At 41.0% G+C, this 14,203-nt stretch overlaps 1 protein-coding gene and 1 non-coding gene across 18 annotated transcripts in view; both read left to right on the top strand.

The window, feature by feature from the left end:
* Window positions 1–14,203, top strand: part of HMBOX1 (homeobox containing 1) — a 189,361-nt gene that overhangs the window by 170,076 nt on the left and 5,082 nt on the right. For 3 of the 17 annotated variants that reach the window (XM_038573701.1, XM_038573692.1, XM_038573702.1), the window contains exons 7-9: window positions 469–551; window positions 2,144–2,239; window positions 3,047–3,141. In XM_038573701.1, the coding sequence (XP_038429629.1) occupies window positions 469–551; window positions 2,144–2,239; window positions 3,047–3,141 (274 nt within the window). Of the gene's footprint in view, window positions 1–468; window positions 552–2,143; window positions 2,240–3,046; window positions 3,142–3,381; window positions 3,487–5,133; window positions 6,871–14,203 lie in introns of those variants that run through there. The other 14 variants (XM_038573691.1, XM_038573688.1, XM_038573704.1 and 11 more) reach the window with 11 other exon arrangements.
* MIR8821 (microRNA mir-8821) lies at window positions 11,271–11,399 on the top strand. The gene is given in 1 exon segment (NR_128762.1): window positions 11,271–11,399. It is a non-coding gene; the product is annotated as a microRNA mir-8821 (primary transcript).

Here is a 14,203-nt window from a genome sequence, read left to right as displayed (position 1 = left end):
CTTTTGCCGCTACAAAATATGACACACCAAAAAAAAAAGTCCTATTGTGACCAGTGCCTCATAACAGAACTCTGTGATCTCAACCACCTATATGTGTATCACAAGCAACTTTTATATCAAGGACATCTTCCAGTGAAGCAAAGCAGTAACTAGGCCTGCACTAATATAGTAGCCACTAGTCACATTTAGCAATTTAAATTTAAATTTGCTAAAATTAAATCAAAAAATTCATTTCCTCAGTCACATCAGCCTCATTTCAACTGCTCAGCAGCCACATGAGTAGTGGCTCCCCTTCTGGAAAGTAAAGGCCAGACCATTTCCATCCTTACAGAGAATTCCATTGGATGGCCTGGCCTAGACACTCATGTTACATCCTAAAGAAGAACATATTTTTCAGTGGGTTAGTGTTTTAAAGAGAGCACATTTTTTAAAGTATAAACTTTGTGTCTTAATTGGTTGCCTCTGCAGTTACTTCAACGAGAATCAATACCCAGATGAAGCAAAGAGAGAAGAAATTGCCAATGCTTGCAATGCGGTTATACAGAAGCCAGGTGAGGAGCAAGCTGCCATTTTCCTCAGTGGTGGAGCTCTCAGCTTCAGATCATCATTTGGGATGAAAAATCTTCTTTTAGTCGTTCTGTTTGGGTACCTTTAGCTCCATCCTCATCACCTTCTTGTCTAGTCACTGCCCCGTCCTGTTCAAGCAGTACTTCTTAGAGATGTAATTATGGTACTCCAGATCAAATGTTCACATGAAAAGTTTCCAGGGACTGGCCCTGCTTTGAGATACTAGACCTTGAATTTATATTTTTAAAGACTACATAGGTTTCTTTCTCCAAAAATACAGCATAACTATGTCAATTCCAAAATAATTTTTAAGTTTAGAATATTTAAGGAAGGCTTGTAAATGAAAAGATTTAGATTTTTTTTAACAAGTGTTTTATAATTCTGTATTTCTGTTTGAAGAAAGAATTCTTTTTTTTTTTTTTTTTGAAGAAAGAATTCTTATTGGAGTTGGCATCTTTTTCCTTCCCACATTAGTATGACTTCTGCATATAGCTAGGAAAAATTTAGGATAGTTCCATCCTGAAGTCCTGTTGTTCCTATGCAAGTTAGCCGAGCCACTTAAACACACATGACTTTTCTTCCATGTGTTAAAATATTATTCCACATTTCACAGTTTTTGTTGCCAGAAACCATTCTCAGTCAAGATGAACAGTTGATCGTCATTTGGCCAGTTAATTTGATTGGCTTAAAGGTTATATACAAAAGTATCAATGTTTTATCATAATTAAACTGTAATTTATTCTTCCTTACCCAGAAGCCAGACTTCTAGCAATCTAAGCCCTGCAGACATTACCTCCAATGACACCTATACCCTTACTTCACACTAGCCAAAGTCCCACCCCTGAAGCTGTGCAGGAACTCAAAACCTCCCTGGAAAACACTTCACCCTATATCATCAATGTCTTGCCTGGTTTCTGGCTTTTCTACCCACTGTGGATTAAAACCTTAAAACAAAAGGAAAATGGAGGAGAGAAAGGTACAGATGGGTTCTTGTTGGTCAGCATGGTGGTAATCCATAAGAAGTCACATTTGACAGAAAAGAAGATAATAAATCTAAAATGCAATCTGAATTGGGCTATGCGTCTAGCATAGTTACAATAATGGATGGTCAGAGTACCTTTATTCTTCAAGAAAACATGGATAATAATGTTTATATAAGGCCTTAAGGATGTAAATAAACTTGAGCTACCTGGAAACTTGATGAAGATTAACATACTCATCTACAATGGTGCTAATGAAATGAAGCTTCCATGGACTATCCAATGACCTTTGAACCCTGGCAGCCTGACTTTGTGGAATTCGATAATTTTGTATTTAGTATTGGAATTCTTTAGTATTATGTGGCTTTCTGAAATATTTTATGTTATTATTTGCTATTTTTGTATTTAGTTTTTATTCATTCAATAATAATTTCAGTATATACAGAGTACTAATAAATAAAAAACAACCCACCTCCCCCTATATCTGTTATTCTGGCAATAAATGCAATCGAAAGAACTTTTCAAAAAGAAAAGTATTATTCCTTAAAACTGGTCTCAGATGAAGACTATCTGAATTTTATTGCATATATTCACAGGCAAAAAACTGTCTGATCTGGAACGAGTTACCTCCCTCAAAGTATATAATTGGTTTGCTAACAGACGGAAGGAGATCAAGAGGAGAGCCAATATTGGTAATGTATCAGAGAGGCTGCTTTCACTTTTGAAGCAGTCATAGACCTTGTGTTTGAGAGCACTGCACCTTCAGTTTAGAACTGCAGCTCTTAATGATCCTAACTTTTAAGCCTAACAAGCCTTACTTTTTTCTTTGTGTTTTTAAGAGTATTATTTGCACTATTTGTATTATACTAATAATGACATTGTTCTCAGTGTTCTAGAACCTAGAATTAGACATGGCCCCTGACAACGTGACTCCTGTACTGCATATTAAAGATACTTGCTAAGGTCTTGAGCAAGGGAATGAGACCCTGAGCTGCCTTGTTGTTATTGGACTGTGACTTAGATATTAAGAAACATATGCTTAATAGAATTGGAATGAAAAAGTCTTAATAAGGAACACAGCAAAAACACAGACTTTTAAAAAGCATTTAAGAAATGTGAATTGATAAGATTGGGGTGGGGGGTTGGTTTTGAGCTTCTAAAATTGTCTTTCATTTCTAAACTTACTCCCTCTCCATGAATATAATTCTCAAATACTTTATAGAACCCCGAGACAGAAGGGCTGTTGAATTAGTTGGTAAGTATTTATGAAGCGCCTAACAGTCAACCACTCACATGTGGCTCACATAGAATTAGGGGTTCCTCCCCTGGCCTGTGTGCAGTTGAATTCTATGTTTGCAAGTTAAAAGAAACAAAACATAAAAGAATCTGGGTTCTTGTTTAATTACATCCTAATTTCCTCAGCACAAAGGTTAATTCAGTGTTTAGGCTATTACAATAATGTAACAGATAATTTAGGGATCTATTTGCTTTTTTCGAAGAAGCAGCAATCCTGGAGAGTCATGGGATAGATGTACAGAGTCCAGGAGGCCATTCCAACAGTGATGATGTTGACGGAAATGACTACTCAGAGCAGGTGAGCAGCCAAGAGCAGAGGTTCTTGGTTACAGAGCGGGTGGGACAGTATGACAAGTCAATTCTGTGGGTGTGTTTTGTACGGGGTGGGGGAAAGGAGACAATCCAATGTCCCTCTACTCTGCTCATGTGTGTAGTTAGATTTTCATGTAATTTGAAAGGAATGTGGTAAGATTCAGTTGTCCTGTTAAATTTGTGAGAAACTGTTATTCACCCACATGGATTTATTGTCATACAACAGGATACTTGGCAAGTACGCAATGGGGAGGAGGAGGAGGGAAGAAGTTCAGAGGGAGGCAGAGAAGCAGAGAAGGTAGAAGAAGAGAGGAGGATCTGATCCAAACAAGCAAGTTACACCATCCACCACACACACACTCAATGTTTGAGAAATACTAGGGGCTACTGGGTAGCTGTAATCCATGCCTAAACATGTACCAATGCAGCACACAGTGGAAGGTCCCACCCACCACGGCCCCATTGCAGGGAGAACCCTCATGCCCAGATGAGTGGTTCTTCCAGAGCCTCTGGCACATTGACACACACATCCTTTCATAAATGCATGTCTTCTCAACTCACCCTGACTTAGTCTTCATTGCTTGAGGGGAAAAATATATTTAATTGTAGCCACTGGATGGAATAATTCAGTAACTAAGAACATGGGAATTCCACCCACCTCCCCACCCCGCATATCTCTTGACAAATTTCATTAATATTGTCATAGGACTTAAAATTCATTTCTGTTTGGAATGTGAAAAGAATGTATGATCTCTACTGGACGCCAGCAGGAAAGCTTGTTCTTTCCTACAGTGTATATATACCTCTTCCTCAACCCTCAGCCAGCTCTTAAATGTAGTCCACTGTGTTCTTCCTTCTGCCAGCCATTTTACAATCTCTGCTTACCAACTTGATTGCAAATGCCACAAGAGTGCACACAACCCCATGCTGAGCCCTTTTTAAACCCCGAAGACCTGTCTGTGAAAATGGGAATGCAACAATGATGTCCATAATTCCCCTGGGAATTACCTTTTCTCTTGGTAGGATTCCAAATCATAGCTCCACATTTTACTCAAGAAAATACTCTGTCCTTCTCATCAGAAACATTCCTGTTATTTTTCAGTCTACCAGTGTAGGTGGATCATTTCCACTGTGTTTTCCAGATGCCCTAAGGGTAGCACATCCCATGATTTTTTTTCTAAAGGGGCTTACCCTTTCCAAAGCTTTTTAATGCAGAGTTCCCCTGAAGATGTGACAGGTGAGAAACTTACCCCTCATTTGTAACACCATCTTCAGTGCCTGACAAACATCCTGCAATGCCAGTTTCCTTCACAGCTTTATTGTTTAACACATTGAGCTGTGCACGGAAGGAGCACTTCACACTCTCGCTAAAATACGACACCTGCCACTTCCCTGGCACAGCAGCCTTACAGCAGGAGAGCACCACACATTTTCTCCCAGAGCCATTTCTGGCTCTTATACTTTTGTCCTGTTGTAATTGAGAGTTTTTTGGGTTTGTTCTTTTATAAAAATGCATTTTTACCCATTAGATATTGGTGTTTGTAGTTTAGTCTAATTTTTTCAGCTCAGTAAAGAGATGCCATGAGGTCTGGTAATCTCTTTGTAAGAGTACCAATCCAGAATTTAATAGCTCACTAATTCGGCCTTCAATGACTAGTGCTATGTTCATTGCAAACCTAGAATGATCAGGTTTGATTATCATCACCAGCAGCCCTTCGGATAGAAGGAATAAAATTCTCAGAAAAAACATTTTGGTACTTCTTATTTGTTGAATCATAAAAATGTCAGTTGGAAATCTGGACCTATTTCCATTCAGTGGCTACTTAAATACATTTCACCTCTATTATGTCATGAGCCCCTCCCCCACTGTTTCCTCCCACGAATGTTCTGCCCCCCTTGCCTTCAGCATGCCTCTCTGTGAGTTGGAGAATTTTACCAATCCACTAATAACATTTGTTTCTTATTTCTGCACATCTAGGATGACAGCACTAGCCATAGTGACCACCAAGACCCCATCTCATTAGCTGTGGAAATGGCAGCAGTCAACCACACTATCTTGGCATTGGCCCGACAAGGAGCCAACGAAATCAAGACAGAGGCCCTGGATGACGACTGAGCAGGGAGGGTTGAACAGGAGAAGTTAACTTAGTTTAGACGTAGCACCTTAGCAGACTTTCCTCGGTCCTTAACATGTGTTCTTACAGTATAACTTGCAGTTTCTTGTATGTCAGTTAGCCGTTAGGGTCTTGTTCTGTGAAGATGGCATGGTGCCCTCAGCCTTTGCATATACTCTCTCAGTATTAATTCCCAGTAAATAATAACCAACCAACCAACCAAACTTCCCTCTCCCAGCCCCCGAGGCTAGAAAATCTTGCTGCTCTGTCTTAGCATTCCAAGAAAGTGCTTCCAGGTATTTAGATAGCCCTCAGTTCTCCAATATTAGGCTACGTGTAAAACCTTGGGTACCTTTAGATTCCTGTAACACTAGTCTGTACCTTTTTCCTTCCCCAAGACTGATAGGATGCAAGCTGAGGTAGTGTGGCCCAGGATTGACAGACACCATTTGGGGAGTGTCCACAGAGTAAAAGGAACACTAGAATTCCCACTCAGGGTGGGAATAATTGATTTCCAGCTGCAATAAGCCGTGCCTCATAATAGTCACACTGTGGCTAGATTATACTTCTTTGGGTGCTGTGCTAAGAATGTCCATGGAAAAACTTGATCTCAAATTTTGGTTGATGTTAACATGCCTGACACAGACATCCTTTCCTCTCACAAGCTGTGTGACTTAGTAGATAAAATACTGCCTTCTGCCTTTGGGACCATGATTCAAACAAAAAAAAGACAAAAAACAAAAGTCATTAAAAAAAAAAAAAAAACCCAGCTTGAGAGCATTGGAAAAAAACATGAGCTGAATGTCTAATGGATGTTAAGTCCAGTTCTCAGAACCACTGTACATTACATGGCACAGGTGTGTGCCTGCCTGGAAAAGTGCTGGAGGCCATCATGGAAGCTGCTCTGCCTCCTGTTTATGTCCCCTTTCCCTGCTACCAAAAAAAGTCAAGGATGGAGCTAAGGTCACAAATGACTGAATGAACTTCCAGTCTTTGTATCCATTTACTGAAGCCCCCTCAATATGAGAGGTTGATAGAGGACTTTATAGTGGGATTATGCTGACTGACTATCACAAATGCAAATACTTTCCTAAATAGGAGCAGAAAAAACAGGGGACAATTGCCACTTACGTGGCGGGTCTTCAAGATACAACGTGATGTGACTGCTTTGGTGTTCTCTTTACTCTGTCCTTGTAGAGGTGTGAAAAGCTATATTGCTACAGGCAATTTATTTAATAATTGGAAGCCATATTGATAATGGATGTGGTAATATTTGTAAAGTTTAATCTACTTTAAGCGGCAGTAACTAATGGAATTTTTTTCCTTGATCACATATGTAGCACTTTTGTTACTTTTTAAAGATATTTATATTTGATAAATCTTTTTTTCATTTTGAGAACTCAAAATACCAAACAGTGAACTTGCGTTATAAAGTCACCCTGTGATCACCTTGTCATCTAGTAGCAAAATGATGAACTATTCATGCATCAAAGAAAATTACATCTGCTGGCCTTGTATGAAAATGATCTCTTGGCATCCCGATTAAATGACACACTGTCACTGTGGGGAAGAGGAAACCGCCTTCGATGTAGCGGCGTAGGGTGCGTCTGAAGGAGGCATGACTGCTGTATACTTTCTGCTTCGTTCCATCTCTCCTTCCTACGCATGGTGAAGCCTTGCGGGGCTGGCTATTCAACAGGGCTTCTGTCCTGTCATCCATTACCTGAGAACGATTTCTAAGATGGAAAGAAGGTGCCATTTCCTTACCTCTTCACCCCTCCTCCCCCACCAAATGTATTCAGCCTAAAACCATTGAGGGAGAGAAACTGACTGACCTTTGTTTTGCCCTTCCTCATTAGTGAGATATTAAATTAAATACCCACCAGTTTTTAGCTGGTCTGACTCCATGTAAGGCACGTGCTGACAAGGGCTTCTCTGTATCTGTTTATCCTCCTTAGGCCAGTGCGCGGAAGCCTTCAAGAGGGCACGAAGATGCCACCTTATATGGGGCTGTGACTTTAAAGAGCTGTAGGCAGGGACTGGGCCTGCTTTTGTCTGTGGATTTCAGGCAGAAAGTGTATGTGCTTCTTCCAGCTTCCAAGAACTGAAGTAAAATGGGGTAGTCTTTTCTGTTTTACTGTATTACTTGAACCAACCAATTCAAGAGTAGCATTTGTTATTCTCAGGAATGATCCCCCTGCTCATTTTCTTTCTTAGTGTGTTGGACTTTTTATTTCAATTAGGAGATTATGTTATCTTTCTTTCCTTTTATATTACGTAGAAGAAATATAACATGTTGTATCTTTCCATTTCGGTGGAATTTTGTCTGCTTATTCTCAGTTGACTCAAAGAAGTGAGAAAACTATACTGTCTGACAAGCCACATCCATGATTTATTGTAAGGAGATTATTATAATTGATAGCTTCTTTATGATGGGATTGTCAGTATCATTTGTTCTTGCTGGTCTTTTTAAAGAAACAGACTCAAACTGTTAGGACAGCTGCAGTTTCTAAAGAAATACAGTGATTGCCAGAGAAGAGCTAAAAGGTTTCATTGTTTTAAGGCCTTAGGGATGGGGAAAAGCTTCAGAGAATAAAGGAGAGTCGGTATCCATGAAAGCAGTACAGGGCCCTATCTGGCAACCTGGAAAAAAAAGTGAAAGAACATGTCTACTGATGCAAGATAGCTTCATATTGGGTTCAGTAGGAACAGGAAGAAGGAATCTTTCATCCAGAAATCTTCTTTTAATTGAAGAAGACTGCTGGCCTGCTCTTAAGACCCACTGCCTTACATATAACTTTTGCTTTTTCACCAAGAGCAAAGATATAGTTCTTTGGGGCCTAGATTTAAATCTACCATTGTTGATTTGTTTTTTGGGGTTTTTTGGTTTTGGGGTTTTTTTTGCCACCAGGTTGAATTCAGCTGTCTTGTCCAGGTTACCTTAGTTCTTATAATGGTGTATACAGTTGCCACTGTCTAAGTTGTGATGTCTTTGGATAGTGAATTTGTTTTCTTAAGCTTTTTCAGGTTTGGTGGTATTTAAATAGGAACCCTAAACTGCTCTCTTACTGAAGGGAAAAGAGCCAGGGCTCTGAAAAAATCCTGTTGTGTGCTTTTTGGTTGTTGTGTCCCTCTTCTCTGGCCCCATAATGTACCTCCCTCAGGCCCCAGAGGACTTTCAGGACTGCTCTTCCATAGTAAGGAAGACTGAAAGGGGGGATGGGGAACCTGGTCAGCAGTTCTTGTAACTTGTCTGTTATTTTTCAAGGTCACTTTCATTGAATTACTGTAGTCACGTGGGTAAACTTCCTACTCTTCTTACAACACAGCCTTACAAAGGGACCTTCGAAAGATGGACCATCCAAGTGAGATTTCTACCTTGCTTTTGATAACTCTAACATAGATTGAAGGCCAAGGAGGGCAGTAGGGTACACTCTTAGCTGAGACCTTCTGGTGCCAGTCAGTACCAAATAGACATTTTGGTTTATTTCAGGTTTATTTCAGCAAAGCTTGTAATTGTTGAGTACCCCTTAGGGCAATTTTCTTCACAGTCTGAATCCTTTAAGTGGTTGGTCAGTGTGGTCACCTTCCACCTACCTATGGAATCTGTCTAGTTCCCATACATTGGCCTCGGGTGGGACAGACACCCCCCACCCCTGCCACCACATCCTCCTGTTATTCCTTAACAGGAAGAAAATTCCTGGAACAGGAAGATCCCTTTAAGGTACTTTTCACTCTAGCTCAGTCATTAGAGGTGACCACTTAAAAAAAAATGTGAGTGAGGAAGCAGCGGCTCGTCACCACTGAAGTGTACAAATCCAATACCTGAGTTCCTGGCAGATTTAGGATGGCAGGCAGTCCAGTGACCAACAGTACCACTGTTGGAGCCAGCTGTCCACATATATTTTTACCTCAAAGGGGACAACTCATGAAGAGCTCCTCCATATACTTCTTTCAGTTCTCCCTGTTTGGCCTTTGTCTTCACACTTCCCTCCTGGATTCCAGCCATCAGGCATGAAGTGTAAATAGGCTTATTTCATTTGGCATCTCCAGTTGCATCCTCTCTGTCTGTGAACAGCTCCTCTTCCATTTGCCTCTGGTCTCCAATACTAAGGCCTCATCAGGAGCTGACATTTTTGCTGGGATTTTTACTTTCCACAGTAGGCAGAGTAGGTGGGTGTGGTCCATCTCTTCACACAAGAGATGTCTTGCAGGCCATCTTTTTGACCAGCTACATATTCCACTGACCAGCTGCATTATCTCTGCCCATAACAGTGGATATAATCCCTTTTCATACACGATCCTCCCACCCCTGTCCTAAAAATGTGAACTTCAAGTCCTTACTCTCTTGGTCTTAAGGGTTTGGGTAGAAGCAGTCTTCCCATTTAACTTGTGGCTCTGTCTTTTAAAATTGCTTTTTGTCTTTTCTCGTTTAGAGAACAACCAGAGTATTTTTTTCCCCAATGAGTCTCAACAGATTCTTAGGCAATAATTTTTCTTGTTATTGATGATCTTGTGCTCAGTAGCACTCTACACTGAATAGTCCTGACCCTTCACATTGTGCGTTGGTTTTCTGTGTTAATCTCTGTCCGTGATTTAAATCTTAGGTCAGAGTGGTGATAGATTTTGTCATTTTGTTGTTGTGATTATTAGTAATGTTTTACTACTGTATTCATTGGGGCTGCAGTGAGACCAGCCAAATCCATTTATAGCTTTACTGAGCCGAATTTGTTTATCAAGATTTCCCAAGCGAAAGTTGGGTGCGCTGACCAGCTCTGCTGGTGGCATCTCTATGGGGCATAGGGGTGGGGTGGGGGCTGCGCTGGGGCAGGGGTGTGAATTACACATTTAAAACATTCCTTTTTGCGTGCCCTCTAAATAGCAAGGATGTTTACTCAGGATTCGGGGATCAGTTTTCAGCCGTACTGAATTTGGCTGAGCTGCATGCCCTGAAAACTCTCTTCCTGTTTCTTAATTTCTGGACTGTCTAATTTACATTACTTAGTGACACCTAAGTTCTCCAGTTTGAAGGTATTGCACCATAATGAGAACACTAGGTTTTCCCAGGGAGGCAACTATAAGTGGCCAGGTTATCCTATAAGGATTTCCCTGACCGTAGCTTGTTGTCAAAGCAGAGGCCCTTTCTTTTCTGGCATTGCTCTCTGCTTCATTATATGCTCTTCTTTTCAAATGATGACTACCACTTAAGAGGGAAGATTTCTTTACCACTCTCAGGAGAACTACCATACTGAGGTTGTGAGAAAGGCTTTTTAAATACATTGAGCCTACAACTCCCTTTTCTGATTACAGAAACTCCTCTCACAAACAGGTTATGTTCAGAAAGGCTGCTGTTAATTCTCTTTACTTACAAACTAAAAGTGATTAAGCTACTTCTTTTGCCATTGATGGTTGACTCACTCACTCTGAAGGGCAACTTTGTTCCTACCTGTGGACATTCAAAAGCTGGAAGTTCATAAACTGCGAGGTTTCTACATCAGCTTCATTATTCTTTCTTGGTGGAGATGAGAAGCACCAGCAAAGAGAAGGCTAATGATCTGAGGAATCCAGTTTCCTATGACATTAGTTTTCCTTTGTAATTAAGAGGGGAGTTAATATAGTAGAGAGGAGAGGGAAACTCTGGCCACAGCAGAAGATCTTACACCCTGTTCTTATCATCACCCAAGGACTTTGAGGATGTAGTAGATGCCATGGCTAACAAATATGCAGATCACTGGACTTTTTAAATTTTTTTTATTTTTATTTTATTTTTATTTTTTTTTGACTTCTTTTTTAGCATGCTTTACATGACACCTGAGGCCAAGCAGTGAGCAGAACTAAATCTAGTCAGTTCCATTCAAGTGAAGTCTAAGTAGCATTTTACCCTACTGACCACTAACCACCCACATTCCACACCCATTAGCTCATTAGCTAGCACAGGGCCCTAACAGCAAACAAGGATGCATCTATAGGAGGCTTTGCCGTGCTCTCCTGACGTCCTTTTTACTTGGCAAGTTTGGGGATTGATTTGGACAACAGTACTGTGCCCTCCTATCCATGGGTGTCTGAGCCCCATGGTGCAGTGGCATGGGGCAGCTGTTGAGCATGTGTGGTCCCAAGGCTGCCGGACACTGACCTGAGGAGGGTGTGCACACAACTAGCTCCCAGTTCAGACATCTCGGGGTGCCGCTCCCTTAATTCCATTTGCATTTTCTCTCTCTTTTAATGAAAGTGGCTCTGTACAGCCATAATTAACTCTCAAATTCACATTGGTGTGCTGTGATCAAATGAAGGTTTGGCTGAATCCTTTCAAATTGTAACCATGGTAATTGAGGGGGGTGGCACAGAATGAATATATAAAAATATAATGACAATTGTTCTGAATGACTGAGTGTCCTCCTGACATGTAATTAGCTGTTTTAGCAAGATGTAGATTGGCATGGTCATAATTAAAAGGATTTCTGTCCTTTATGTGATTGAAAATGGCAGATCTCCCATTCCCTGTTCCCTTTTAGCACTTAATGCTCCCAAGAACATTTGGAACAGCAACTCAGTAAACTAAAATAATGACATGGTGTTCATGTCCTCTCCTTAGTGAAAGAGAACGATTTGGAGTTATTTCAACCTCAAAATGGAAGCCTTTGCTATTGGTCCCCATTTGACTTCTACATTATTTGAAACCTCTGTCTCACATCCAATTCAACCTGCTGCACCTTTGGCAGAAACTACAGTCAGAATCCCAAACTGAGTCAGCCCCTGCCTGACAAGGCCTCCGCGACTCTGTCCCACTCCTTAGACAGCCAGTGTATTATGCGGCCTAACTTGAGGATGTTGACTACTTAACAAGCTCCCCGGGGTTTTAATAATTCTTTCCCTGGTTACTTGATATCTCCATTGTTGTCACCATCAGCAAGTGTCAAATGGGATTTTACACATTTTCTTCATTGGATCGTATGATGTGTGGCGGACACGACACAAACACAAACACATAAGGGCTTTCAACCATGTGGCATAATTAGAGTGCTGATATTTGCAGTGTCCTGAAGTAACGAGGTGCATGTGAGTCCCCCACACCACTCTTACATGGGCAACTACAAACTTTCTTGTATGCAGCCTTTTATTATCCAGAGTTCCTCTGTTCTGAGTCGGTGGGATTATCTCCCTAGCTATTCCAAGTCTTTTCTCCCTAACACTTTTCTTCCTTTCTTTTCATCTACCAGTGTCCCACCAACTGAGCATCAGGTGGTCTTGACGCCTTGCCTTACGCAGTCTCCTGCCCAGAATGTCTGTTCTTCTCCCCATCAGGGCCTCCCATCAGATGGGAGCTACTGTGTCTTGATCTAGCCTTTCTCTAGAACATGCTTTGCTTTTTCCATCACTTGTAGAGGCCTTCATTCAGTTATATCAAGAGTAAGTCTGTGCAAATACCAGCACCCACATAATGCCACATGGCCCCTCCAGCTGCTTCATTCCTGTGTGACTCCTCCTACCTTTGCTCGTGAGCCTGGCCTGTGAGCCCTTTCTTTGTTCAGGGCTGGACACTTCAGGATTAGTTAGTAACCACTGAGAAAATGTGGCTCTTACTTTTGTTCATGTTTTGCTGCTTATCCTCATACAGCCCTTTCCTCCTCAGTATGTATCAGAAAGGATCCTAACCAAATGCTAAACTTTAGTTTGATGAAAATTCTGAGGTAGGCTGCTTCTCTCTGACTGTTCTCTCCACCTGTCCACAAACACACAGAATTTGGGGAAAAGTTCTATCTTGGGGTCCTTCATTCTTGTTCCCCTCCAAAATACCTCCAAATGTGTTATAGTTGGACTAAATGAGGAAAAATGTCATCAAAAGGTCTTACCCAGTGCTTCTCTTCCTATATGATCTAAAAGCAACTTTCAGCCCTACCCCCAAACACCCACTTTCAAGATACATGTGCTGTCATTGAGACTTTTCTGTGGGATCCTGCAATTTGATGACATTTGGAATGATTGTGGATTTATGACCCCAAAGAGCAGAGTATCCCATCCCTTATTTTCCCAGCTGCTGAAAGATAACTATCTCCATTACAATTGAGAATCTGTGTTAAGATTTGCAATTCTGAGAACTGACTAGATGAGTATAATTCTGTGATTTGTGAGACATGCATTAAAACAGCCAGCAGAACATTCTGATTATCTGCTTACATTCAAAGAAAATAGAATTATCACTACAGTTAAAACCTTCTAACACAATCTACCATTTTAAGGATCAAAGTATTAGATGTGCAGCTTAGGGAATGATGCTAATAAAAAAAAAAAACTGGAGTTGGCAAGATGTCTCCCTCCGCAGGTGTTTCCAGAGGCCACCTCGGTGATTCAAAACCCCCTCCACCATAAATGCCAGTACCACCAGCATCTCCCACTAAAAAGAAAAAAGCAAAAAAGAAAGCCAACTCACCAAAATCCATGAAAACATAGGTAGTACCTCCCCATGAAATACCTATTTTTTTGGAAGAAAACACCAGAAGTTACTCTTCCAAGAACACAAGAGTAAAGATGTCATTCTAAATCATAACGCAACAAGAGACAAACCTTCAGACCTCTTGAGGCATTCAAAAGTCATGATAATAGCAGCTGACATTTATTGAGCATGTACTGTGTGCCAGGAACTGTGCTGAGTGTTCTTACTACTGTCTTGTTTTCTTGAAGATACACAGACCCTATACAGCAATACCACCTTAGTGGAGTCAAGTGAAATCTCCAGTTGCTTCTTTCATCTTAGTAGGATGTTAATTGGAGAACAGGCCACAGAGTCTGCCTGGCATTGCTCTGAATGAAATCACTGCATTTAACCTGTTTGTTTTCTCACACAACCACACTAGTTGATTCCCACCCACACACTGTCCCAGTGCTGTCGTCTCTCCGTGCCCTTCATTCCATCTGACACTGAACTGGTGTTACCAT

This window comes from Canis lupus, chromosome 25, assembly GCF_011100685.1.
Source record: "Canis lupus familiaris isolate Mischka breed German Shepherd chromosome 25, alternate assembly UU_Cfam_GSD_1.0, whole genome shotgun sequence".
Classification (NCBI taxonomy): Eukaryota; Metazoa; Chordata; class Mammalia; order Carnivora; family Canidae; genus Canis; species Canis lupus.
Note: the sequence above shows the minus strand (reverse complement) of the source record. Positions and strands in the feature narration are given on the sequence as shown.